Here is a 26,673-nt window from a genome sequence, read left to right on the forward strand (position 1 = left end):
GAAGGAGGAAAGCAGCTTTGCTTTGCCAGCATTGTCCCTGTTTGGAGAAAAACTTTTGCAAACACTGTTTTTTATGACATTAAACAACTTTCCAGTAATTCAGAGCCAAAAATTCCACATCACCCACCCTGCCTCCTCAGGATGGCCTGTGTTTAACTGCATTAGGACGTACATTGGACAGAAACTGCAGCACAGGAACTGATTCATAAGTGGATCAAGTATCTCCTGCTGCTGGGCTGGTGCCAGAAAGGCAGGACACATGGCAAGGCAGCACTGCATTCAGAATGGACACTGGAAGCTACACTCCTTTGTTTTAAAAGGGGCTTGGGGTGGTCCTTCCTTAAACTGAGCTCTCCTTGTTAGAGTTATGAACACTGGCACATACAGGAGCAGCCAGACAAGCTGTCCCAGCTATTTAGTGGTGGCCACTCACCCAAACCTGTCCTCTGGGATAAAGCCAAGGGCTCCAGAGGAAAAGTGTTCAACCTACAGAAGTGTTTGTTTCTTCTCAAATTCCAGGAACAGCTCAAGGACCGACCAAGAGAAGGGGCTGCTGTACAAGGGAATATTTAATCTTTATATCATGACCTTGGTCTCTTACAAGGCTTAAAATTCAAATACACAGACACACTGGGAAGAAGTGGAAATGCAGAGAACTGAAGTAATTTCTAGAGCAAACAGCAGGGCAAAGCTGGGTGTACAATCAGAAATCAAGTCCTGCATCTTATCTGATTACACTCTCTTGAAATGCTACATAAAGGAAAAAACAAAACAAAAAAAAAAAAACAGCTCACTTTCTAAAGGAGCCCAACACACACCCATTGCACCTGAAATAAAGCACAGTGTTGGCAATAACTGTGTCTGGTAGCACATCTGACCAGTGGATGCAAAGCTATTGACAATTCACAAACAAACTAGAGAACTGCATTTGCAATTTGGTGTGGAGCTCCAGCCACATTTGAAACCTAGAAAGCTGCTAGACTGCCACTTATCTGTCAGAATAAAAAGAAGTGTACTGGGTTTGGCCAGCTTTTACCAGATAATATTAATGACCAGATACATTTGCTAGCAGTGCACACAGTCCCTTTTGTGTATAAAGGGAGGATCAGGAAGACAAGGACCTAGAAAAAGAGGTAGAGCAGCAAAAAGCAGATACAAGATAGAAACAGTGACCTTTGCAAAATTTAAAGCCCCACCAACACTAAAGAAGAGTGACTAAAAATCAATGCTACTTGCAAAAACAGGCATGGCAGAAGGGATACAAAGACACAAGATTGGTCCATGAGTTTCAAGAAACCCTATTTCTCTACTCAAAACACTTTAAGGGTGTGCCTTCAGCCAAGATGCAGCAGTTAACCATGAAAGTAATCTTGGCTCCTTCTGGTACAAAAAAATCCACTTCCTTAATCCTGGAAAGCAGCACCTTCAAAGAAAGGGTGCTGTGTTCCCCATGAGGAGCCAGGAGCCTAACTCCAAAAGCCCTCATTCCAAGAAGAGGGAGCCTCCCATTCAGAAGCCAGTGCATCCCCAGGAATTGAGAGTTGTTCCTTTCCTAGGTCATGACTACAGCCAGTGAGCAGCACCAGTGAAACCAAATGGTGCAGCAGAGGACATTGCCAGGCACACACTCATCTCCTGACACTCTGTGGACAACCAGCAAGTCCCAGGACCTCTAATCCAGGACTCCCAGATGAGCAAAGATCTTCCTCATGGATACTTCAGTGCCAAGTCCCACATCCCAGATAAAAAGGGAAGAGCAGCCTCCCTTCCCAGAGACTCCTTTGGGTCCTGAGTTACACTAACCATAATAGCCTTGTTTTACGTATTACACGTACTGAGACACTGAACACTGGTCTGCAGTTATGTAATTGCAGAGGAAATGGCTACAGCCCTGCTCAGCCCAGCTGCAAACGCCGTCCCACCGCAGGCACGGCTCCCAGGGCTGCAGGAACGAGCTCCCATCCTGCCTGCAGGCAGAGCAGCAGCAGCAGAGGCAGAGGGGCTCGGGACTGTGCTCATACTTCACTGTCAGGTTTTCCATTGCAAACACTGCCGGCACAGTTTATAGCTTGACCATTTCAAGCCACATCCACGCAAAACTTGGCAGAGAGCGAGCTGCTCCGGCCCTCCCTCTTCCACCTTAAAGAAATCTGTCAGATTCCTGCTTTAAAGTCACAACATTTCTTTTCTGTAACAGAAATACATGTTTAAGTCATTCCATGAGGCTTTTTTTGGTTAAGGTTTAAAAGAAGCTTATGTAGTCGACAGACAGGGCTTACGTCAACTCTTCACATAGTTTTTCTGAAACAAGTCAGAAATGTTTAGATAGCGTTGGACAGAGCAGGTTGGTTACACCATGCCTTTAAACAAATCACAGTCACTTCTAACAAGAAACACAAGCCCTGTAACTACAGCCCATTCCCAGACAACATCTGCAGAGACTGTTAACCTCCTTTTTTTCTCCTGATGCATTTGTGACCATTGCTACATGCATATTTTCCTCTCAGCTAAGAAAAGAGATAAATATTCATCAGGTACAACAGGCACACTGGGTATTTTGCTCTTATAAACAGAATTAAGGTCTAAAGGACAACTTTTGTTGAGCCAAGATAGGTGTTTGCTGCAAAAACCAAGTGTTGGGGCCTGAGAGCTGGTACACTACTAAATAACTCGTTCTGAAGTACAACAGCTTTATTTAAGTCTAGCAAGGTTTGCTTCCACAGTAATCCCAGCAACAACCAGGTTATAGCGACCCAAAGGCTTCACAACTCAGATTAAGGGTTTTGGAAATTATTTACCACATATGCTACACTGACCCTGCTCTTAAGTCGTAATACTGGACAGACGTTTCAACTTCAAATAATGTTCAAGTAATAATTTTCACTAGCACAATAATGAAGACAACTTATCCAACTCTTTCAATGAAAGAGAAAACCAAATGAGACAAGGCCCTCCCAAATGGGCTGGTACATATCTACCTGTGAGACACTTTAAATACCATCTCTTGTAAGAGAAAAGTAACGCTGAGTAATATGATACAGTAAGGGTGACACACTTAAGATGAAGCTAAAGAAGCTTGATGAAAACCAGATAAAGCTTCAATAAATCAAATACCAGATATTTCCCCTCTCCCCCTTCTACCTCTGCTCTACACAGTGGGCTTTGAACAAGCACAGTTTATGTCCTTTCAGGAGAGCACAATTTGGAAGCAAACATCAGAAAAGATGGTAACTCTAGCTCAGGCCCTAGATGTGTGCAGAAGAAAACATCCAGCAGGATGTGAAACGTGCTCCATCATTTGGAAACTGATTGTGAGGTTCCTTGTGTAAAATACATAGGGACATTTGACCAGAAAACAGAAGGTGTTTCATTCCTATGAAAGCCATGCAACAAAGCCAAGTTAGAGTTTTTTCTGCTCCAGAAAACAAAAGAACCATTTAAGTGTCCTTGGCATCAGCAGGCAGCCCTATTCAGGCAAGGTTTTAGAATTAAATAATCATCTTTACACATCTAACCTCCCCACAGTACAGTTAAAACACCCAAAAAAGACAAAATAGCTATATACAAGTATACATCTATATATGTAAAAGGAAGTTCAAAATACTGGCCCAACAGCACATCCAACACACACTGTCCAATCTGACAGCTGTGAGCTGTGCAGCTGTGCAGCCACTCTTCCTTCCTTTCATTGAAGACATTGTTCCTGCTGCAGGCGACATCCAAAACACCTTGCATCTCCTTTGTATGGATTAGAAGAACAAGACTAATTTATATATCACAGTTAGAGTTTCACAACACTTGCAAGGCCCACATAACCATACAGTCAAATGAAGTATTAAACATGTGCATAGCCTAATAATCTTATTTTCTTGAAAATTGTATCCCCATGATCTTAGAGGTCATAATCACATCTCCTAGGCTTGCTTGCTTATACTAAGCAGATACTCAAACTCAGGCCATAATCCATAGATTTTGAAAGTTGACTCTTGAGAAACTTTTGCCACATTTTTGCTTCATTACATTACATTCAAAGGTTCAGCTGTAGCTGAAGAAACAAGAAGACATAGTATTGAAGTTGTTCCTGTGGTATCCCTAGCCTAGGGGAGAATTAAGAGAATTAAGAATTAAGGAGAGTCCTGTTACTGGAATAACTAAACCATGAGTTCCCTACAGAACAGTTAAAACAGGCATCCAAGCAAATGATGCTCTCTCCATCACCAATCTGTGACTTATAAGCTTATCTGTTGGCTTTTTTTTTTTTTTTTAAGAGAATATAGATATCTTTACTTTGTACATCCATAAAAAAAAAGAGCAAAATCACAGCATGGAATTCAAGACTTCAGATTTCCTTCTTTTTTACATGGACATTAATCTGACTGCCAAGCATCAGAATATGGTTTTAAGAAGTATAATCCAAATTCAAGAATGTTCCCTGAGAAGAGTCACATTCCTGGACCCACTAACTAATTCAAACCCTGACATTCTCCATTTCTATCTCCCTATACCATGTGGTTCAATACAATGTGGTCTGAGCTGTGAAAGGCAGAGAGGCCACACTAATGAAATCACAAAGGAACTGTAACTGGAATTCAGACACTCCTTGTATTATTTAACAGCCCAATTAATTCCCTTGGCTCCATAAGCCATTATCCAAGACAAGGACATCATGAATACAAACATAAGTTGCCACAATATAACCAGGCTTGCTCTGATGGTTCTATTGACAATGAGAAGCTGCAGGCTTGGAAGGGAGGATGCTTGTCCACTGGGCCAGATACAGCTCAAGAAGTGAAGACATTTTTCCCTCTTCAATCATAACTATTGCTTTAAAGCGGGGTAGATAAGCAGTTTGGTTTCTATTAGTTTTGCAAGTGATGCAGTCAGGACTCAGGAGATGGGTATTTTTGTTCACACTAGCCAATGTCTTTCCATGCACAATCCTTTTGGACTCCCCACTAAATCACCAGCCAGCAAATGACTGCATCACTTTGAGCCAAACAAGCATGAGGCTGTCATACAACAGATAAATTACCACTCCATTAAAAGAAGGGAAAAAAATACAATGCATGGTCACCTTTGTGGCTCAAAGCTCTGGAAGCTGCATTTGAACCTTGGGTCAGGGTGCCCTGGTGTCCCCAGGCTCTGCTGTGCCCAGCACACTCCAGAGCCTGCCAGTGAATGAGCCCTGAATGTGGAGGTACAATGTGAGCCTTGGCTTGAACAGATCCAAGTGTCAGCAGCTCCTCTGGATGAGGACACACAAGTCACGAGTGGGCTGGAAACCAGTCCTGGACAACAGCTCTGGATTAATACACACGGAGTGCTGGAGGGGAGGAGGGGAGCTGCTGAAGACAGGCAGTTATTCAAACCAGCTGCTAAGCCACTCCAAGCACTCACACGTACACAGTCTCCTGCATGTGTTCTGCCCAACTCAAAGCTACCAGGCATCCAAAAGTTAAAGTACACAAAAGAAATCTATACAAGCACTCGCCAAAAATCTCATTTTCCAAGTGCAAGCTGGTTATTCCATGCATGGCAGAAGGGGATTTCATCTTGCTTTTACAGGACAGCCTCTGCCTCTTTGCCTCAAAATTCCCCAATTAACACTTCTGCAAGAAGTTTTGAAATGTGCATGGCCACGTATTTATCTACGCACATTCTCTCCCCTCCTACTGAGTTCTGGGCCATGGGCTAAGCTGTCAAGCCAAGTTTCATCCCAAGCAATTTTTAAACACTCATTCTATAAATCCTCTGCAAAGGGAGTTAGTAATGGAAATACTGACAGAAACTTGAAGAGACAGCAGGGCAACTATAGCAGCCTACTATACATCAGCTTCATTAGCTGCAGATCCTTCTCTCCGTCACCTTCAGTTTCCATTAGCATACCTTGGCTAATTAACACACAAAACCTATGAAACATTCTTACAGTAGAAGGCAACATTTGGCCCCCAGCCCAAATCAACATGGAGAAACTTCAACATCCTCTGCCAGACATAGTAACTGTACCAGATGGAGCAAACGCACAGCTAACAAGTAGTGATGAGGAAACTGAAAGCAGAGGAACAAATGCAAGAAATCAGACCACTGGAAGAGGGAAAAGCAGCAAATATAACTTACCACTTTCATTTTTCTCTATGACATCCACAACCTCTCCAGCCTGGAGGCTGATCTCAGAGTTCTCCTGCTTCTCATAGTTGGACACCACCACATATTGCTCCAGGATCATGGGTTCAGAGCTAGCATCAGCACCTGGGGAAGGGAAAAAGCAAGCCGTAAGCCAGCTTCCAGCCATGGCTCCTTGAGAGCGACCTCCGTCCATCCGATCCACAACAGGCCAACTTGTCACCAGAGCCAAGCGAATCAGCAAACAACCTTGGCTCGCAGCATATCCCCAAATGGCTGGCCATATAGAAACAGCCTCCTCTGGCCCACAACCCAGCAGCACAGAGGGACATTGGAGAGAAGAAGAAGAAAAAAGGGGAGGAAAAAAAAAATGTAAAAAGGAGCCAAAAAAGTGAATTAGTTGCACAGTTTCATGATGGATTCTGAAAATAAACCTCTTCCCAACATGGTTTCCACAATCCTTGCTCCCATTCAGAGAGAAAAATCCTGGGCAGAAGCAGTGTAAATCCACAGCTGAGCCATCCCCCCAGTAAACCCAAAGAAGAAACAGCTCTCCCCTTGGCGGCTCAGCTCCTTCTCCACTCTAAAGGCTTGAGCTGAAAGTCAAGAGGGGGCTGTAGATGCCAATCATATTCGTCTGCACTGCAGCCCTTAAATAGAAACACATGAGCGGGACTGAAAGCAGGAGGTGGGGTGGAGGGAGGGAGGGGAGGGCGGGGAAGAGTGTTTACTTGAAACAGAAGAAGAAGAAAAAAAAAAGTTATAGCGCCGCTATAAAAAGTTATAGATCGCCGCTCAAACACGGCCACCCCCGCCTGCCCCCAGCCCGGTTCCGCATTCCCCGGCGGGACGGGCTCGGCTCCCCCTCTCCATCCCCTTCTGCAGCCCTCGGAGCCACCCCAGCCCCTCGATTTCTCCTCGGACAAGGGCTCTGGGCTGTCAGAGCCATTTATGAATGGGAGCAGGCGCTCACGCCAGCAGGGGCCACGGGAGGTGCAAAGTAACGCTCTCCTCCCTTCCCCCACACCACTGGTCTTTTTTTTTTTTAAAAAATCATGATTATTTCTGACTTTTTCACTGCCAAGCTGTAGCCATGCACTTGGAGGTGGAGCCACGGGGCAGGCACAGCACAGGGCCAGATGTGGAGGGAGCCCCTGGGCTGCCACATCTGGGCTGTGCAGCGCGACACCAACAGCACAGACCCGGCGCAGACCCCTCTGCTTGGCCCAGAAACACCCCCAAAAGCCGTGAAAAACCCTCAATTTAGGTTCTTCACTTTGTAAGAGCCTACCTGCCTTACTGCAAAATTATTTTACGGGTTTTCTCAATGACAGCGGTTTGGGACACCAGCATTATCATACATTTTACATATTAAGAGGCAGTTCCTGTCGCTCTGAATTAAGATGCTGATTCCAAGGGAGGACAGAAGCAGATACACAACTTATTAAATGTCCCATTTTACACAACAGAGCCAAGAGCAGACTCTGGGTTTTCCTGAATTTCTGATGACAAATTGGCTACAGGAGACGGGAAGGAAGCAGCATGGTCCACCAGAAAAGTCAGGGAACTGACAGCCAAGCACAGGATGCTGGGTGCTGTATTTCCAAACTCAGCATGTTCATATGTGTTTGGACTGGAGATGCAAAGTGATTCTACAGACAAGTAATTAGCATCCCTGCCAAGAAAGGTAAAGAATGCATCAGCCATTAAAACAGCATCCTGTGAAATGAAAATCCTAGGGAAAAAAAGCAATTAATTCAACTGTTTCCTGAAAGGAAACACTATCACAATGCCTCCCCTTGGACTAGGTTTAAGAAACTCAGAAAATCAGAAGACTTCCTTGCTCCCTAAGTATGCCTCAGCCTCTCCTCAAATTACATAAGTTAATTTTCTTTAAAGAGGAGTCATCTCCTCTAGAAGCTTGTGTTAAAGAGATTTAGCTTTTCTATAGATAGTTGAACCACAGCCAGTAGCAGGAATAGGAGGAGACGACCATGAACTGACAACATGGAAATTTATAACACAAATTTTCACCCTAGCTGTCCATTCTAAATAAGCATCATGTTTCTCTTCATGATCAATCAACCTGACTCGTGCACTCTGGTTTAAACTAGTGCTAGTTGGGCTGCCTAGAGTATGATGAGATGTTTTCCCCTGTTTCACACACAGTCTTTTCTCCAGTCCAGAATCCAGCACCGTTATAATCTTCATTCCACCTGCTTAGGCAAGTAGTACCTACAACCCCTACTTTGTTTTAGTCTTGAGATAAATGTAAGTTTTTTAAACCAGAAACAAAAGCTATGGACCTATGTCGATGCACGTGCACCAGCAGAGAATTCAGTGTGTAGAGAGGCAAGAGGGACCAAACATTGGCAAGGGACATGCAGGAAGCTAATTGCTAAACCAACAACTCCAATGCCTTCTTTCCTCCAGCCTACTAGGTAGTTTTCATGGGACTGGAGTAAGGAAAAAAAAATCCAAAAGACTGCATTGGCCTGGTGGCAGGAGCAGGGTTCATGTGATGCACGTGTCCCTGCTGGGAACAAGGAGAGGACCAGGCTGGAGCACAGGCTGGCAAACACCCCACACTGGCAGCCACAGAGGCCAAGCCAGGGACTGTGTGCCAGGGGAATGCCCTTGCCAGGAAACACAGAGAATCAGCACTTCAAATCCACCTCCACAACTCCACTTAAAAAAAAAAAAAGACTTAAAATAGTTTGGCAAGATAGGCTGTATCTGCATTCTCATATCTGAAACCCAGCAGGACTTCTCTGGGTTACTCTGTCCTGCCCTGGATAAGGTAGTCACTGCAGGAGAACTTCTTTGTCACTACAGTGACTGGAGGAAAACGTACAATTAAGAGATTGTTTTAACAGATGCTTGTATAAGTGCTACAGGGCTCCTATTAAGACAGAAAAAAAATAGGGTGATAAATTCCTTGGTCTAGGAAGTAACCAAGGTCAAACAAGCTTGTTCATTTACAGCTGCAGCAGACTGTGCCTTAGAAGATATCCCCCTTTTGAGGCGTGGGGTCCCTGTGGCTCCTGGAGTGATGGTCACTCAGGATTAGGTACTGCACAGCCAGGAAGATTTCAGTAGGAGCAAAGAAAGGAGGAAGAGGAGGAGGAAAAGAAGAGAAACAGCTCCTTCCAGTAACCAAAAGTGTTTACCATTTTCTAGTAGCCTGGCTTGGGTTGTTACTACATTCCCTCCTGGCACAGTCAGTGGAGTAAGGGATTTCAGTCCTCCTCAGCCTTCTGTTCCCCACAAGCTTCTTGAGATGAATTACTCCTCAGTGACACTCAGGATGTGCACAGCATTGCTGCTACACTATATCAGACTCTCCAAAGGCGATTCAAAGGAACAAGACAGGCAGCCCCACAGGGATTACACCCTGTTACACCCGCTGAGCACAGCACCAATTCCACCCGCTGCCGTGGGCGCTTCCACATCCCTGCCAATTAGTTCAGGTCCGATTGGTAACACAGGACACAGCATGCACTGAGGAGTGACAGCCTGCTCGGTGTGAGCACACCAGAGGAGGGGGATGCAGCGTGGCACGAGGTCCCCAGCAAGCTCACATGCAGCTGCAATGCCACCCTGACACAACAGATCTGCTTTTTAAAAAGCGTCTTCAGCCCAGGCAGCAGAAATGGAGAGCAGAGGACAGGATAACATTGATGTTCCAGGTAAAGTCCCCCTCCTCTCCCTCCAAAAAAACAGCAGAATTAGTGTTTTGGTTAAGCTCCAACTTGCAAAGCCCTCCCCAGAGCAGAGCACAGATTGCTGGCTGAAATAAGAGTTTGCTTGCCTCTCCATTTCTTTTTGCCTCGGGTCCGTTTCCTGGTTAAAGTCTTGAGGATACCCCTCCTCCTCTCCATAGGGCTCCACTTTACAATCCTCCCGCTCCTCACCTCAGCGCTTCTCTTCCTGGGGCGGAGCAGAAATGTCATTGGAGCGTGTCCATGCCCTCACAGCTGGCACTATTAAGTGACACAGTTGCACCCTGTCCCCCTCACCAGGCGGCGAGGAGGGAGCATCATTCCTCCTGCCGGACTCGGAGACCGGCAGCTACTGTGAAAGCCTCCTAAATAAGAGCGCAGAACGTCCGCTCCAACATCCTCCTCCTCCTCCTGTGTTGCAACAGCTAAGACCTACGATGGTTTTGCAATAGCCAAAAATGAAAACCACCAACTGGACTCCAAAAATAAAATCAGCTGGATATGGGAATGCGAGACTCCTGATCTTTGCCAGATTACTGTGTTGTTATCAGGCTATAAACATGTCTGCTCTTTTAATCCATACAGTGCACAGGCTTTTATATTGCTCTTTCATGATTATCAATCAAGTGTTTACAGATTGAGACTAAATGAATTAGCACTGGGCTGGTCAGTGGAAGTCCTGCAGAAGCAGCCAAAACCACAGAAACGGCCGGTGAAGGCCATAAGGGTGAGTCACAGCTGAAGGAGTGACTGGCAGGTAGTCCGGCCCTTGGGCACGGGCACAGCTGCTGGGGACACGAGCAGGGTCTGCACACTGGGGTGTGTGCCAGACACGGCCCCAGTGTCCTGGCATTCCATGAGATAATGGCAGAGCTCTGCACTTTTCCACACACAGGGAGGAGTAACTGTGGTAGCTTGGATCTAGTGCTGCGGTTTCTTGTTAAAGCCAGTTGTTGAAGGGTAAACTTTTATGTATCTCTGGAAAACTCCTTTTGGGGAAAGACAAAAGGAAAAAAAAAAAAAAAAACCCAGAATAGCAGCAAGCCTGCTTAAAATCCTCAGATCAGTCTAACCCCTTACAGCAATCATACACCCAGCTCTAAACACATGAAATTCCTTCCCCTAAAAACTTCACCTCTTTTCTTTCTTATCAGAAGGACCACATGACTACAATAAATAAACATTAAAAGTGCATGTTTTCTTTAAGCCTTCCACCCATTATTTATCCTGAACTGTGTTAAGATGGAGAGCTTAGGTCTGCCTAAAAATTGGGTTAAGGGTATAATGCAAACAAGATAAAACAGACTTTGCCATGTAATGCATGTGAAAGTACACAAGAGTTCATCATATCGCAGCAGTGTTGGAAAAGCAGTTCTTAAAATAACCAGTTCCTAGAGTAAGCAGTGAGATGAGAGTAATAAAGCCTGCTACAAATATCTATGGGGACAACATGGATTCAGATCAAAACTGTGTTTCCCAGTCTAGGATCTTTCTTATATTCAGTGAGAGGGTTTTTGTTTTGTCTTGGTGTTTTGGATTTTTGTCTGTTTTTTTATCCTTTGTGTGCCCTAAAAAACTGGGGCTTTGACCCATCTCCTAGATACTCCTGCACTCCAGCTTGTCACACTTCAGCCCCATTGCCACTTACCAAAATTCAGACTGTATTTATACAATCAGTTATTCCTGGAGGTAAGACTACTACTGCCACAAGCTGTGAGTGAAGGGGATTAATCTTCATCCCTCCCACCAGATATCAATACCCCCAATCCTAAGAGTGTTTAACTTCAGAGCTCAGAGGCTCTTGGTGTTGCAGCCCTGAGCCACAAAGATTTTTGGGACAGAGACAAAAGTTCATCACCTCCCACAGTCACTTCAGAAATTCAGTACAAATCCAGTTTCAAGGTCTGGATTATTGCCAGCATAGAAGAAAAGAAACATTGGGGCAAGTCTATCAAATTAGGCTTAATAATTATTAATACACTATGATTTCTGTAGTTCTTCCCTGAGCTTGACCAGGAATCTCTTTGACAAAGCACAAAGACACACTATTGCATTTTCAGAAGAGAATTTCAGAAGCAGGTGACACCCTGCTGCTAGAGATGGTCAGAAAACAGAAAGGGGATGGTTTAGATCTGACCACCTAGGTAATGCAGAAGACCCAAAGCCAGAGAAGTTTGGCCTAAAACCTTGTCCAAATCCCAAAGAATGCCTGAGAATTGATCATCATGCACCCAGCAATGGCCAGGTCAGCATGTAAACCCTCTCACCCCAGGCTAGCAGTTGTGATTGATGTATGAGAAGTTTCCTTCTAAGTGAGCACCCATCCAACCATCCACCTTCCTTGCTCATGTGCTCTGCAAGCCTTTCAGGATATGGGACAATAGTAGCCAAAGCTCCAGCCCTTCTTGCCATCTTTTTGGTTAAACATGCCAAGATCTGGTCTAGATGGTAACTCCATGAGCTGCACTAAGTCTCTCCTAACCTCCTGGGCTGCTGCTACAAACAGGGACCCACACCAACAGCACACATTGCCACCAAGAAGAGACTATGGTCAGCAATCACAGCAGCCAAAAATTAACTGGATGCCTGGATTCCTTTCCCCACCATAACACACACGTAGTACTTGCTGTCACTTCCAAGAACCAAGATCTGGGCAAGCCTTCAAGAGTCTGGGACAAGTGGCAGCTTTAAGGTAGACTGTGACTTCCAGCCCTGGAGTGACTGTGACACACAGCTAAAACCAGCAGCAAAGCACAGCCCCCACGGGGAGTGCCTCAGGAATGAGCCTGGCCCATGGTAAATGGCAGCAGCTGCTCCAGTTCAGTTCTTCCCTCTTTACAGCCCTCAGCAGCATTTCCAAAGAAATCCTGACCAACAGAAAAATTCAGTGCTGACCTCTGCCAAGTGAAGCCTATTGGTCTCGGGATTTTTATTTTTTATTTTTGATCTGCTAGGCTTTAAAACAGAGCCAAGAAAAATTAGAGGCAGGAGGGTTAAAGTAAAAAGTTGAGTCCTCTTTCCACTCCTTCTTGGAAAGTTGGCTCTCTGAACAGTGATTCCAACCAACTAGGTTACAGGTAGCAACAGTTAAGAATATTTAAGTATTTTGCACACAAATCTGTTAAACTGCTTAGAGATTTTCATACACAGCTGCCAATTGGGTCTTCCACCAGGCTGAAGTCACCAATATATTCTGGCATTTGCCCTAGTCCTGCAACACATTCCCATCCCTCCAAATGGCACAAAGCAGACCAGCCAAGGATTCCAACAGCAGTCAGGGTGACCAAACTAGAGTCCCACCACAGCACCTCCCAGGGTGTGGCTGTGTGGCACCCATCCTTTTCCAAAGCACAAAATGAAACCACTTCAAAGTCTTGGTCAGTCTCCCCACTTCATGGAGTGGGTTCACAACCTCAGCGAGAGCTTGGGCAGCATGGAATTGGCTTCTGTTCTCATCTGCAAGCCACAGCCTGGCCTGGACACAAATGTACTACATGGGTAAAGATCACATATAAATTCAAGTCTGATCTACCAGCTTGACACATCAGGATACAGCCTATGGCAGATCTGGACTGAAGAACAGCTATTTTGGAAAAAGGATTCATTTGGATGAGAAACTGAAAGGCCACATGAACTAGAACAGCATGGGGAGCTAAGAACTTGCCAAATGAACATAAGACTTTTGAGCAGCACTCTGTATCAACATTCACCTTCTTGAGCACCATGCAATGCAATTAATCACTTATATTTGCATACTCATCATGAACAGATTTTTTTTTTTTGCCAAACTAGCAACATGCATTTAGCTAAAAGCAGTAAGCAGAAGAGAAAAAAATTGTATCTATTAAAAATTTTGCTTTTGAGAAGGCTAAAAACCTTGGCATTCAGTATGTCATTATACATACAACGACAAGAAACAGTCCCAACTGATCTACTGAATTAAAGAAACCCAACCTCACCCCCCAGCCAGCTCTTGAGGGGCTCTTGTCATTTTTCCTGAGGGACACTACCTCTTGTGTCTCCTCCTTAACATGTTTCTCTCCTGTTCAGTCTCACTCTGTTTTTCTGTCTCAACTCCTCCATGACCTATGAAGCAGCAGGCTCCTGACTGAATACTTCAGATATTTCTGCAGTTTTATATCCAGTTACCAGCCTCAAATTAGACCTATTCTACAAAGATGAGGCAGAACCCCCAAGGATATATTCAACTTCTGTAAAGAATAGCATTTCTGGAATCACAGTAGTCTTGCTCACTAAAAACTTCAGACAAGCAAGCATTCATCCATAGAGGATGGTGGGATTTTGTTCACATACTTTCAACAGGGCATGAACTTGAATATTTACCAAATCTGGTATGTAAATCAGCAGGAGTGTTTCCATCTCTCCTTGCCCCAAGACCTATATGTAGCTTAAACTGCTTGAGTGACCAGCCCAGCATCCTGTACAGGCACAGGATCTATCACATGTGATCTCTACTTTTAAGTTTGAAGGAGAAAAGAATTCTTCTGTGATATTCCATGTCAAGTGACAAATGTATACAGAGGAAATACACTGGTTACACAGTAGAAGTCCTGATTCCTTATACTATGAAGCTTAGTTTTTTGCCTTGTATGGGACTCCTGCTCCCTGGCCCCTGACCTAGAAGCTGTTCCCCTGCTTCCTCCTCCCTCCTGACTCATTGCAACAAGGTGGCTGATGCTCCCTTAAAAACTTTGCATCTTTATCAGAGTTTCAGCATTTTCATGTGAAATCACTTCTATTTACTGAGGAAATGCAAAGAGCATTTCAGATGGATAGGGAGCACACAGTCATGTTTCTCTAGCCTGACCCATGAAGCTTCTCCCACACAGAATAGTGAGAGCACAGCTGTGCAGGTACTTAGCTGTGGCCAGGCTCAACCACCACAAGAGGGGAAGCTGCCTTGGACTGTGGCTTTGAGCCAGGCAAGGAAAATAAAACCCTGCAAACAGCTAAACCCTGCTAGCAGCAGCATCAAGGTGAGGCAGTCATCAGAAAAGCAAAGCTCTTCCTTACCAGAAATCATGCATCATGAAATACCAATACACAAGCAGACAACAGATCCTGGGTATCCACTGTCAGAGATTAACATTCAAGACAACTTCAAAACCACACACAGCTTGAACTTGAGAATTTTGGTTTTAATAGCATGCAGAACATCAAGACAAGAATTTACCTGGAGTGACACTCTTTTTTGGAGTCTCAGACAAACTGGACATCCAAACTTGAAATCCAATAATAGGGCAGCCATGAAAAAAGAAAGTAATTAGAGACACAAGAAAACAGTCAAAATCAATCATATCAGAAAGTCTGAGAGTTAGTAAAGACAGCTTTAAAAAAGACATTAATTTTTTCTTAAAAGTAGTGTTGGCATGATGGAGACTCAGAGGAAGGTCAAGTCATAAGAACCACACAGTTAATTTTTATGTTTTAGTCGATTTGCAGAACTTACGAAACTGATCTGTAGGTGATCCAATTCTGAGCTCTAAGAGTAAGATATGCCCTGAGCTTATTCCCAATAGCTTAGAAAACACATACCAAGGACAGTCTGACTTATTAAGCCTCAGACCTGCAAAACTCTTTATCTTTGCAGCTGTTAATCATACCCAAAAGACACATAGACAGCCTGCAGAGACTGAGCAAACACATAGGAGTTTCTACAAGCATCTTATTCCCCTGGAATTGCATTAAGGAAAATAACAATAGACAAATAATGCTCCACGGAAAAGAGTACAAAGCTCCAATAAAGGTATTCAGAATACAACTACAAATTCCGTTTTTTAACCAATGAATGAGGCAGAGATCAGGCTAAGGAGAAAGCTGATAAGAGTTGCTGTCAACAAGGTCAAAATGTTTCCCTTCCCCTCCATGAATGAGGTGGAAATTAGCTTGGTAATTTGGGAATAATCTTCAAATGTTAAGTGATTTTTTTTTTCTTAAATACACTGGAAGTATATTTTGAAAGTTAACAGATTTTCCCCCATTTCTAAATAACAAACGTTCCCCTTCTGTGGGATGAAGGAACAGAAGGGTAGATGTCACTCTCTCCCTGCCTGGGAGAAGAGACATCTAGAAAGAGATGTTTATATGACAGTCTAAGAATTTCCTAAATTCTGACAACTCCAAAATGCAATTTGAAAAACTTATTTGCAATGGGGAACCCCATACTGGACCCAGCAGTTTAACAACACAGAAGATGCACCCATCTACCACCTGGAGAGAAAAGGGGGCTATACTGGTGGCCTTGTCTATCTGCCACTGTCTTTTGAATTGCAGAGTATCTCCAAGACAGTAAAAATAGATTAATAGATAGTAATGCAACAGATTCACAGTACATATGTAACTGAGGAATTGCTAGCATGATACAAATGTTAAGAAACAGCTTTCAAACTTCCCCAATGGAAACCAGAGGTCCAAGAAACACATTGCTGTTTTATCAGCACTAAGGGAATGCTGAGGTTTTGAAATCCTTTCTTTAAATTAGGGACACAATTTCCATCATGTAGTTGCACTGCCATTCAAATGGATTCAGTATTTTGACTACTTTACAGTAAACTCTCTATAGTGGCAGCTTGGAGAAAATCCTGAAGTCTTGCAACCATCTGACTCCCAACTCCATGTGTTGCATTGTCACAATACACTACCAAATACACTGTAGTAAATAACAGTAATTTACTTTGGACTGCCACTTAAAAAAAAAAATGAAAAGGGCTTTGCATTGGTGGAGTGCAACAGGAAATAATCTGGCAGAGTAACTTGTGCTGCAGCTCATGGAGGGAGCACACAGCATGTTTCTGTTACAGACTTGGGGCACGCACGGGAAGGGTGTGAAGGAGTTGTTGTCAGCAGCTTGTCTATTAGCATTTGAATAGACTTGCACTGCCTTCAGAGCACGGTTATGAACTTCAGTCAGCTGTCAGATCTTTTTCCAGACAGAAGAACCTGAATACCACAATGATAAATCAAGCAGATGATGTATTGCAGGACTAACTGGGAAAATTTCAAAGTCTGCCCCCAGCCAAGCTGCAGCAAGAGACAGAAACACCCAGTGTTAGAGGAAATATGCTGCACTTAACACAAGTTTAGGGCTACTCTGGATCTGTCTACCCAAGATGAGAGTTTAAACTCAGATCCACAGTAGCCATATTGACAGACACCCATGTGAGATCTCACCATAAATAAACCAATTCTGCTAGTCATTATTAATTTTTTTTTAATTCTTTTTAAAGAAATTATTTTTTTCTCCTTGTCAAAACTATTGGCTTAAGCCAGAAGAGAAGGGCAATGCAAGTATTAACGGGCAAACAATCCCACAGGTCACCAGTATGGGCTTCCCAGCCTAGGAAGCAGCATAAAAGCAGCAGCACTTCTGAGCTGCCCCAGCCTGACAGCAGCTAGAAGTGGATGAGGTTGCTTCTGAAGCAGAAGACAGCCAGCATATTTCAGCTGCTCCTGCACATCTGCTTAGCATTAAACTTCCTTCTTGGGGATTTTTTTTTTTTTTAATTCCAAGATGTTTAAGCTCTAATTGCTACCAGCTTTTAAGAGTCCCCCCTACAAATAATAAAAATATCAGACATTAGTGATAGATTCCACTTCACAGAGAGCTCAAACGAAGAGCCGTGGCAGGAGCCAGCGTTTGGGGAGGAGGTCAGAGGCCTCAGAAACATGCTGTGCCTGAGCCAACAAAACACGAGCTTTGAACAGCCCCAGGTTTCCCCTTTAGGACAGGGTTTTACTGGAATTCTACATGGGGCTTGGAGCTGGTTTCCAATGGGATTGGTAACAGTAAATGAACAAACCTTCGCTTCCTGCCACTCCTCTGCTCGCTGCCACACGGCTGAACGCTGGGTCTCAGAGGACTTGGAAGTGCAGGGGAGGGAATCTCAGTATTTGGAAGGAAAATTAAAGCTGCCTGCTCAAAGCAGGCCACTCCTAGGGCAATGGCATCCCAGTTCTGCTCTTAACACCAGTCCCCACAGCCCCTGCTGCCGACTTCAGCTGGAGCCAGAACAAACTCCTCCTACCGGAATTATTTTTAAAAGCTCAAAAAGAACATGGATCCATAAATTACAGCTAAGTCACGAGGCTGAGGCAGCTGTGAAGAGCACAGAGGAGGCTTTCCTTCAGAGCCACACTGCACAGAAATAGCAGCACAGCAGGCATGTCACTGGAAGTGCTGCTGGACCCCATTCCATGGCTTGAAAAAGCTGCCACGATGGAGTTGGGCAATCCTCAGGCAGGTCAAGGAGGTTCCTCAGGTGAGAAAGAAAAGGAAGGAGTTGAAGGGGCAAAAAGCTTTGAAGACAAAATTAAGCTGGTTGCTATGGTGAATATGAAACATATTATTCTAGATTTCTGAGAAGCTTTTCTGCTGCCAGTGAGACTGGTTTGTTTGCTGCTCCTCCCACCACTGGCAAGAGAGCAGGCGCCAGACTGCTGGGGACTAATGCTTTATGCTTGTGATACAGCTCCACTCATCTCATTTCAGCAGCAGACTATTTGTCTTGTGTAGTTAGAGCAGAGCAAGCTTCCACAAAAACCTACAATAGGTGGAGTCAGTCTAGAATCGAATGTATGAGCTCAGTGCTACCAAAATCCAGATGCCACATTCATGGTACACATCAGTAGAGCACACTCAGGTGGGCCCCTGCCCCAGCAGGTGCAGGGGAACTCCTCCTCCATGGGCATTTTAGCAGCAGCTACTGCTGCAGGTTCCTTTTGTCAGTAACACTGACATGTTCAGTTCAGTGTTGAGCCCAGCATCCTTGATTTAACACTGCATCAGCACCAGGAGGGACACTCTCCTACAGAATCACAGGTTTCATGTTGCTGGGGCTATCAGGGACCTTTATAACAAACTGTTTTCAAAACAAAGGTCTGTATAGTTGTCTAGCATATTAAGCTACATATTTCCCAAGAACAATCCAGCAGTAATTGTGGGGAATTGGATCATACTGGTCACAAGTCTCAGTGTGGCTGTAGTTCTGGCAATGTAACCCTTGCCCCAAATGATTTCTGTGCATAGCTGGGAAATTAGCATGGGCCAAAGACAGGTCCCTACAAGTGATCTGGATGTGGCTACCTTGCTTTGGAGGGTGAAGAGTTTAATTACACAGGTATGGCCTGTTCTTTGGAAGTTGCCTTCCATAGGAGATAGCAGTCCCAGGGCCATTTAACTAATAAAACTATTTTGTTCTCTTGAAGCCCTACCTTTAATATCAACTGTGAATACCAAAATCTCCCAGCTGTTCCAGTGCAACTTAAATTACTGAAAAAAATATTACAAGAACAAGTGGCCACACTGAAGAGATACTGACATCTGGTCCATTTCCAACAATGATCTGTTCCATGACTGCAGTTGAGTATTTTGCAGACTCGTTTTCTAGACTTACACCCTTCCTATCTTATAAAATAAGCAATGCAATCAATGATTCCTCAGACTAACTGGGGGAAATAAATGCTTCTTCTGAAGAATGGGCGTGTTCTCATGCCAACAGTATTTTCTGACAAGTCAGCAAGAACTGAGCTGACCACACTGTTCCTTAGACGTGTCCACTTCTTAGAACTGGCCTAGAGCCTTGCTGGCTGCTATGTTCATCACATATGGCAGAACTGAAAACAGAAGTTGAGCCTGTGTTTCAGTTTACATCCTGGAAGACAAGTCTGCCAAGGAGTTGGTACAAATCAAGCATTCTGTTGTGGCCCTGAGAGCTCAGGTGGGACACCTTACTGCCCCAAGCAGGTAAAGAACCCAAAAGCCAGGCTCAGTCTACTCAGTCCAGGGCTTCTTGCTGGGATTTTGCTTCCACCTTCCCCCTTCTTGCTTCCTTTCCGCACTCTTCAGACAAGCAAAGGAACAACCTCCTCCCCCTCCTCCTGACAAGGTGAGGCTGGCCATCAAGAGCAGAAAGCTCAGTGAGGAACCCCAGAACTGTGGGGCTTGTTTCTGCTTCCATCTACAGACAGTGCACCATGCTCATACCCTTGTGACCCTCTCCAAAATCTCCATCCCCCAGACCCACTGACCATCCTTTGTCAGCCTGTCTCCTGGTTTCTCTCCTCTAGTCCCTTCCCCTTCAGCTGAAGCTGGACACTTTGGTTAAAAGGGAGGCAGTAAAATGCAACAATACCAGACTAGGGGAGGAAGACAGAAATTCTTGGTGTTGCTAAGCTTCCCCAGAAATAGAAGTACTTTTACCAGAAAAGTATTCTGATACAGAGTCTATGTGCAGTTTTACAACATGGCTGGAAAGAGCTAAAAATGCAGAGGAGCCTTCATCCAACCTGGAACCATTGCCATCCTTCCTTGGCTCACACAATTAACTCATTCAATTAGGCAGAGAACAACAGATAGATCAAAACACTTGCAACCCTTCTGTGCCATCCTCCCATTTCTCTATCTCACACAGTCCTACTCAGGGCACCCTGTTGAACTGTGCCATTGATGATTGTTGCCCCAGGCTCCAGAAAGACCTAAACAAAACCAACATTTGTGCCTGGTGCCTGGCTCAGTGTGAGCCTGGTCAGACATTAAACTTCTTAGGTATTACAATGGCAGATTCATTTGTTTTTGTAATTGCTGGGCAAGCAGCTGTCCCACACCAGGGTAGCTTAAATAAGCTTTCCTTGCTCTTCTGTCTGTGGGATGCTGATGCATCACGTTTAAAACGAGTATGTTAAGATAGTGGTTGAAGAAATATACATTTATTATTTTTCCCCAATAGGAGACTGTATTTTAAAGTAAACCTCTCATCCCTGCAGAGATATCTCCTCTTCTACACACTTGAGGCTGAACATCACCTCCACTCCCATGCCATCTGTTCAAGAGGGCTGTATCTTGAAAAAATATTTGACTAGTAGATTATCAAACACGCAAACCCAGCTAAAGTGTCTGAGTAAGAGGATTGGCAGCAGGCATTAAATAAGGCCTTTAATTTTAGTCTTATTCACCAAGTTCAGCTTCATCACGAATATTCTGGGGAGGGCCTGTTGGTGTGGGGGTGGGGGCAGAGGTGCTGGGCTGCAGTCAGGAGCACAGCCAGCACCCTCCTGTTTCCCTGGCAGAGGTGATCCCACTGGGAGCTGTCGGGCTCCCTGCCTCCCAGCACCACCACTCTGCAGACCAACCTCAGACCACGTCCACTTGCCACGTAGCCTGGCGTATGCTAGACCCACACACACTGCTTGGAAAAGGCTCACATCTGGCTTTCACGTGACTCAGGCATGCCTCAGAAATTCATCATCTGGATAACTCACTCCTGCAGGGCAGAAATCCACAACCAGGGAGCCCTTTCCTGAGTTGGAACGGAGGAGTGGGGCCAGAGGATCGTGTGCTTGACAAACTGCACAGTGACACGCTCACAGCTGCATTTTCACAGCCTCATCCAGTCCTTCATCCTTTCTAAAAGTACAAACACAAAGAAAACTTAGTCCCAATTTTCCACTCTGTTTACTTCTGTAAAAACCCATTTTAATCCCATTCGCAGACCCAGAAGTATCCAGGACTGTTTAGTTTTTGTTCTGGCAGCCATAGCTCACATTAACTCTTTCCACATGGCAACTGGGGATTGTTTCCCACATGATCCCTGTGGTACAGCCCCTGCACATACAGTTTTGTACCAGTTCCAAGTTTTGCTGGGAAGTGCCTAGAATATCTGAATGCTAATCCACATCTACAGCTGTACAAACTGAGAGCATCACCCCTCTGAGGAAAAAACCAGGCTCCAGCAATGCCAAGGAGGAGGGCAGAAAAGCCCCAGACGTTGCACTTGGAAACTCACAGGTATGTAGTCACGCTGGGATTCATGTGTGGCTCAAAAAATGGAGCAAGAGTCAAGTCCCAGCTGTGAAGCAGCCATGCTGCCAAGCACAGAACACTCAGCAGCACTGGCATGTCCAGGCAGAGATGACCTTTAATCAGTGCATACATTGCAACTCCTGCTGGACACCTCTGCAAGTAATGCTTCCAGCCATCTCTGGTTAGGTGAGCCACTCCATCCACAGTGGAGAGGATTTGTGCTGTCACTCAGCCTGGAGACAGGCCAGCTAGAATGGGATAGGTGTGACACCACTCACACAGCTGGACCCACTTGGGGAGTGGCATTTGAGGGGTGAGTGCTCTCAACAGGCTAAGGACACACACCCTACATCCAGGTTTCCAGAATCTGAGGACAGAGATTCAAGTGCTCACCAGCATGAGACTAAGCTCCCCAAAATGCCCAGGGAAGATTTCATCTGCTCCTCTCAGCCAGCCAGGCCCATCTGTGCCACATACAGATTCCTGCAGTGGCTGAGGATCATCACCCTCTGCTCCAGCTCCCAAATGCACTTCTCACCTGCCTTATCCAGCATGCCAAAATCAAAATACCAGAACTCTCTGTGCAAGAGGGAGAAACCCACGCAGGCAGCGTCAACGCCATCTGCCACCGACAGACAGAGGAGGGAGGCAGAACAGGAGCAGATGGAGAATAGAGAATTTCTTAAAACCAAGAGAAATGCCATTATATCCCCCACGGTACCAAGTGCTTTCTCTGTCTCAGCTGAAGACTCTCTGAGGCATTTGCAGGGTTCAAGCTGTTCTACCATGGCTGTGCTCAAGCCACACCTCATTTTTTCAGCCCTCCCTGCCCTCTCCCCTGGACACGGGGCTCTCTGCAGCACAGAGGCTGAACTGGGAAGGGCAAAGAACACAAACACATTCTTCTCCTTAATCCTGCACCCTGTCCCCACACTTCAGTTTAAAAGCCAAGGAGCAAAACAAAAAACCCACACAACGTACAAACATCTCTTTCTCTCTTATCCCATCTTCCTCCCACCCCAGCATATGGGCCACCCAGAAGATGACAGTGATCCTATGCATCTAATGGGCCACATGTCCTGTCAGCAGAAAACTGAAGCAGTGCAGGATAAAGTCTCCTATCTGCTCTTCTCTTCAGTAGCCTCAGGCAGAAGTCCAAAGCACTTCAGTTCAAGCAGTGACTTTAAAAATATGGTGTACAAGGAGAAGTGTGAGATCAGCTTCCTTCTGCCAGAATACTACAGCCTGGATTTGGAGCGTGGGATTGGAGTGGACAGATTCACATCTTGACTGAAGATGCAGAATTGGGTCACACACACACAGATGCTGCAAGGACAAGAAATCTGTCTGACTTAGCAGCAGCTCTCCCTCAAATCCTGCTCTCTGCTAGTGCAATGAAGCACAGGAGCAGTAGTCTTGCCTTTGGAAAAAAAAACCCAAACCCACAGAATGGATGTTCCCCTAATCATATGAAAAATCATATGAAAAATCATATGAAAAATCATATGAAAAATCATATGAAAAATCATATGAAAAAATACTTCCAGTCCCATTAAAAGAAAATCAGGGAAGAAAATTAGGTCTTTGGGGAATAACTGCATCAAACAAAAGCAATAAACGATTAGAAGTTTAGCAAACTCACGACCTGAGGAAAAATAATTCTCAGTCATGAGACGAGGAAGCTCTGTCATTGATAACTGAGTTCAAGATGCACATTGAGATCACTAAGTTCTTCCAGAACCAGGCCCAAGCTGCATATCCCCAGTAATTAAATGAAAAGGTTTCTTTGGTCCTTAATTGCTATGCTTTTGCCTACTCTATCCTTTTCTTATTATTAAATCCTTTATCTTCCTGAAAAGAAAGAAAAAACAAAAAAAAAACAAAAAAAAAAAAAAGGCAGCAGCTATGTGAGAACCAAAATGTTCTGCCAGAATCTGCTGTTTTTAAATTCCATGCAGTAATTAATACATACAGCCAAGAAGGTGAATCATATGATGAGGGAACAGATCACAATTCCTGATTAAGGGCAATCTTGTCAGTACATGCTTGTGAAGTTATAAAACAGTGACTGGCAAACTATCTCAGCCAGCCATCCTCATCAACAGGCCAAATGGCACCAAGGAGCCACTCCACCATCAGCGCTTCTGCCCTAATTGCAGGAAACAATGCAAGGAGCAGAGTGCACACGTGCCATTCATCAGGACACAAACAAGAGCACAGGCCTCAGTCTGCAGGGATCACATCCTACCACACATTTCTTAAAGGGATTAAGACACCAAGTTAATGATTTAAATGTTCCTGGGACGTTGCCATGGGCTTGGACAGACTTGCATCCCTATTCACCAGCTTGAAAAAACCCAAAAACCTTCCAAGCTAAAGCTTTCAGAGGGACTATAGGGAGACAGACTGCAGAGACAAACACCATGAGAGCAGAATGACTCAAAGTAACATTCCAGTTAAAAACCACATTCTAGCCTTGTTGCTACCACCTGGGCTCAGATTCACTAAGCAATGACCAAGTCCCTGCTTGGGCAGGTAGCCCCCAGCATCTGCTGCAGTTGCCACCCTGAGAGAAGATGCATTGCCTCATGCTGGGAATGACCATGGGAGTTAATTGAATTTTTCAGCCTCTTTAGTAACACACTTAGATTTGGCTTCTTTGAGAGCACAGTTAAAAGGCTTAAGAGTTCTTCTGACTGAGAAGGTAAAATTTCACAGTCAGGTGGATGAGTTAAGGCGTGCCCCCAGTTCTAATACTAAAAGTTTAATACCACACATCACTCCAGTACTGCAGCAACCTTAAGACAAAGGAAAGGCAACACTATATGTCCCTGGAGCAGTCCTTCCTTCTCCCTCTACTGCAGCCATTTCCCACAAATACTACAAAACACCTGCCAGGGCTGGAGGCTGTACATTTTGTTCTTGCCCTGTACCTATGTGTAGCTAAATGTTTGCCACAGGCCTGTGAAGCTGGCAGAGAACTCCACACCCAATTGCATCAACCAAGCTTTGTTCCCAGGGTCACCACCTCAGTCCTGCAACAGGTAAAACCAGCTCCAGCCACACAGCCCTGCTGGTCCTGCTGGGGGCTCACACATTTGTGACCCTGATGAATGATTAAGCACAGAAAGGGTAGCACACACTATTCATTTTCTCCACATTGTCTTAAAGGAGGCAGCTCAGACTAAGCCAACAAAATAGAGCTAATTTAAAAAAGGGGAATAAAGAAAAAAAAAAAAGAGCAAGACATGCCATGGAACTTTAAGTGCAGGCTAGACATGCAGAGTGACAGGATCAGAAAGGTTAAGCTCTGAAGTGATGAGCACAGCTTAGCTGTAAGGACAGAAAAATACATAAGTTGAGCCATTTCCCTTGGTAATTACAAAGGAAGCACAAAAAACCTTTCCAAATAATGCAAAGAAATGGCAATAAAGGCAACTCCCTGAAGCTGACAGTGCACATCCTTAGTGCACGAGGGCAAGGAAGAAAGTGCCTCTAGTGATGAAGAATTAGGCCAAGGAAGCAACTTTGGCCATCAGCTCCACCCATAATTCCTAGGCAGCATCTCACAAAGTGATCAGCCACCAGGGCCCTTGGTGTTGTTAAAACAATCTGCTTGTTTCTCACTTGAGGCCCCACTTCTCTCATTGCTGAAACTCTCTCAACTCTGCTTAGTAATTTCCCCATCGAGGGAAAAGACAGCATTACAGATGTTTCTATAAAAAGTTTGTGAAGCTTTTATTTACTTGCCAGCAGATATATCCTTCCTAGTTTTAGATTACAGGAGGGAAATAAAGCAGTGATCCTTGGCTGTGTGTAGCCATAACTTTCTAGTCCAAATATTGGACAGGGAAACCCAGCTGAAAGATGGTTTACTCATTCAAGGAAGTCTCATCAGCATCCTGAGGCAGCACTGGCTTGAACCAAATCATTAACTTAATATTCTAAGTGCTCAATTACTATTTAAAATAGACTTCAGCTGCCAGACTCAGCCAAAGCACAGCCAGCATGATGCAGACAGGATCTGAACAATGAGGGAAAGGAAACACTGCAGGACTGATGGAGCCATAACTTCTATATTATTAAAGCTTATTCATCTTCACTTGGAGGAACATCCTATAGCAACAAGGTGCCAGAGGAAGCCACCAATCAACAGCCTGAAGCCAGCTATGCCCCCAGCAGCAAGGTGGGCAGTGAGAGCAGGGGAGTTTGGCTATGATTTCAGAAGGGGATGGGCAGCAGTGCTCCTGCCTGGGCACTTGGAGAGTTGTGATCACAAGGGCTTGGTCACCCACAAGGCAGGTGGCAGAGATCACTTTGAAACCTGGATCCCCATCATTTACAAAGAGAATCCTTTCAGTAGTTAAGGAGCACTGAGGCTCAGTGTAGAAAAGCTGTGAAGCCCACACCAGCTCCCTGAAGCCACCAAACACCAGGTCTCAGATTCTTGCTCAGCTTCATGACTGGGATCTGACTGCTTTGGCATGAAACAAGCCAAGAAAGATTCTCAGCAAGGAGAAAGGGCAAGATCTTACTCCAGGAGCCTGCAGCTTCCTCTAGCCAGCAAGGGGGCTTGTGAGGTGGGGGACACAATGACATCTTTGGGGAGAAACATACTCCAACTGGTTTTATCAGGATTAGCAGATATCTCAAGGGTTAATTAGTTCACCATGCACAGATGGTAGCTGGTAGGGTTTCCAGAATGGATTAACCTAATCTGTAGCTTGTAATGTACCATATAAATATTCATTCCTACACTTGCAGCAATTCTACCCTTATTTTGATTTGAGGACAGAAACAACACACAATGGATGCCAGCACAGAAGTAATGCCTATTTTGAGTGACAAATGAGTAGCTGTTCACTTGGCTAATGCAATGGACAAGTTGGAGCTTGACAAGTAATTCCTTCCCATTTTGCTGCAGAGGGTCTTTGGGTGGACCAAGAAGAGACCATTTGTTGCAAGTGTACAGAATATGCCCACAATAACCACTCCTCAGTTGTACTGAAG

The 26,673-nt window shown here is 44.7% G+C and overlaps 1 protein-coding gene across 7 annotated transcripts in view; it reads right to left on the bottom strand.

Moving 5' to 3' along the window:
- The window catches only part of SH3PXD2A (SH3 and PX domains 2A), a 243,305-nt gene that overhangs the window by 60,736 nt on the left and 155,896 nt on the right, over window positions 1-26,673 (bottom strand). For 4 of the 7 annotated variants that reach the window (XM_056494898.1, XM_056494900.1, XM_056494904.1 and 1 more), the window contains one exon: window positions 6,118-6,249. In XM_056494898.1, coding sequence (XP_056350873.1) covers window positions 6,118-6,249 — 132 coding nt within the window. Of the gene's footprint in view, window positions 1-6,117; window positions 6,250-15,039; window positions 15,088-26,673 lie in introns of all 7 variants that reach the window. The other 3 variants (XM_056494899.1, XM_056494897.1, XM_056494903.1) reach the window with 1 other exon arrangement.

The sequence above is a fragment of the Oenanthe melanoleuca genome, chromosome 6 (assembly GCF_029582105.1).
Source record: "Oenanthe melanoleuca isolate GR-GAL-2019-014 chromosome 6, OMel1.0, whole genome shotgun sequence".
NCBI lineage: Eukaryota > Metazoa > Chordata > Aves > Passeriformes > Muscicapidae > Oenanthe > Oenanthe melanoleuca.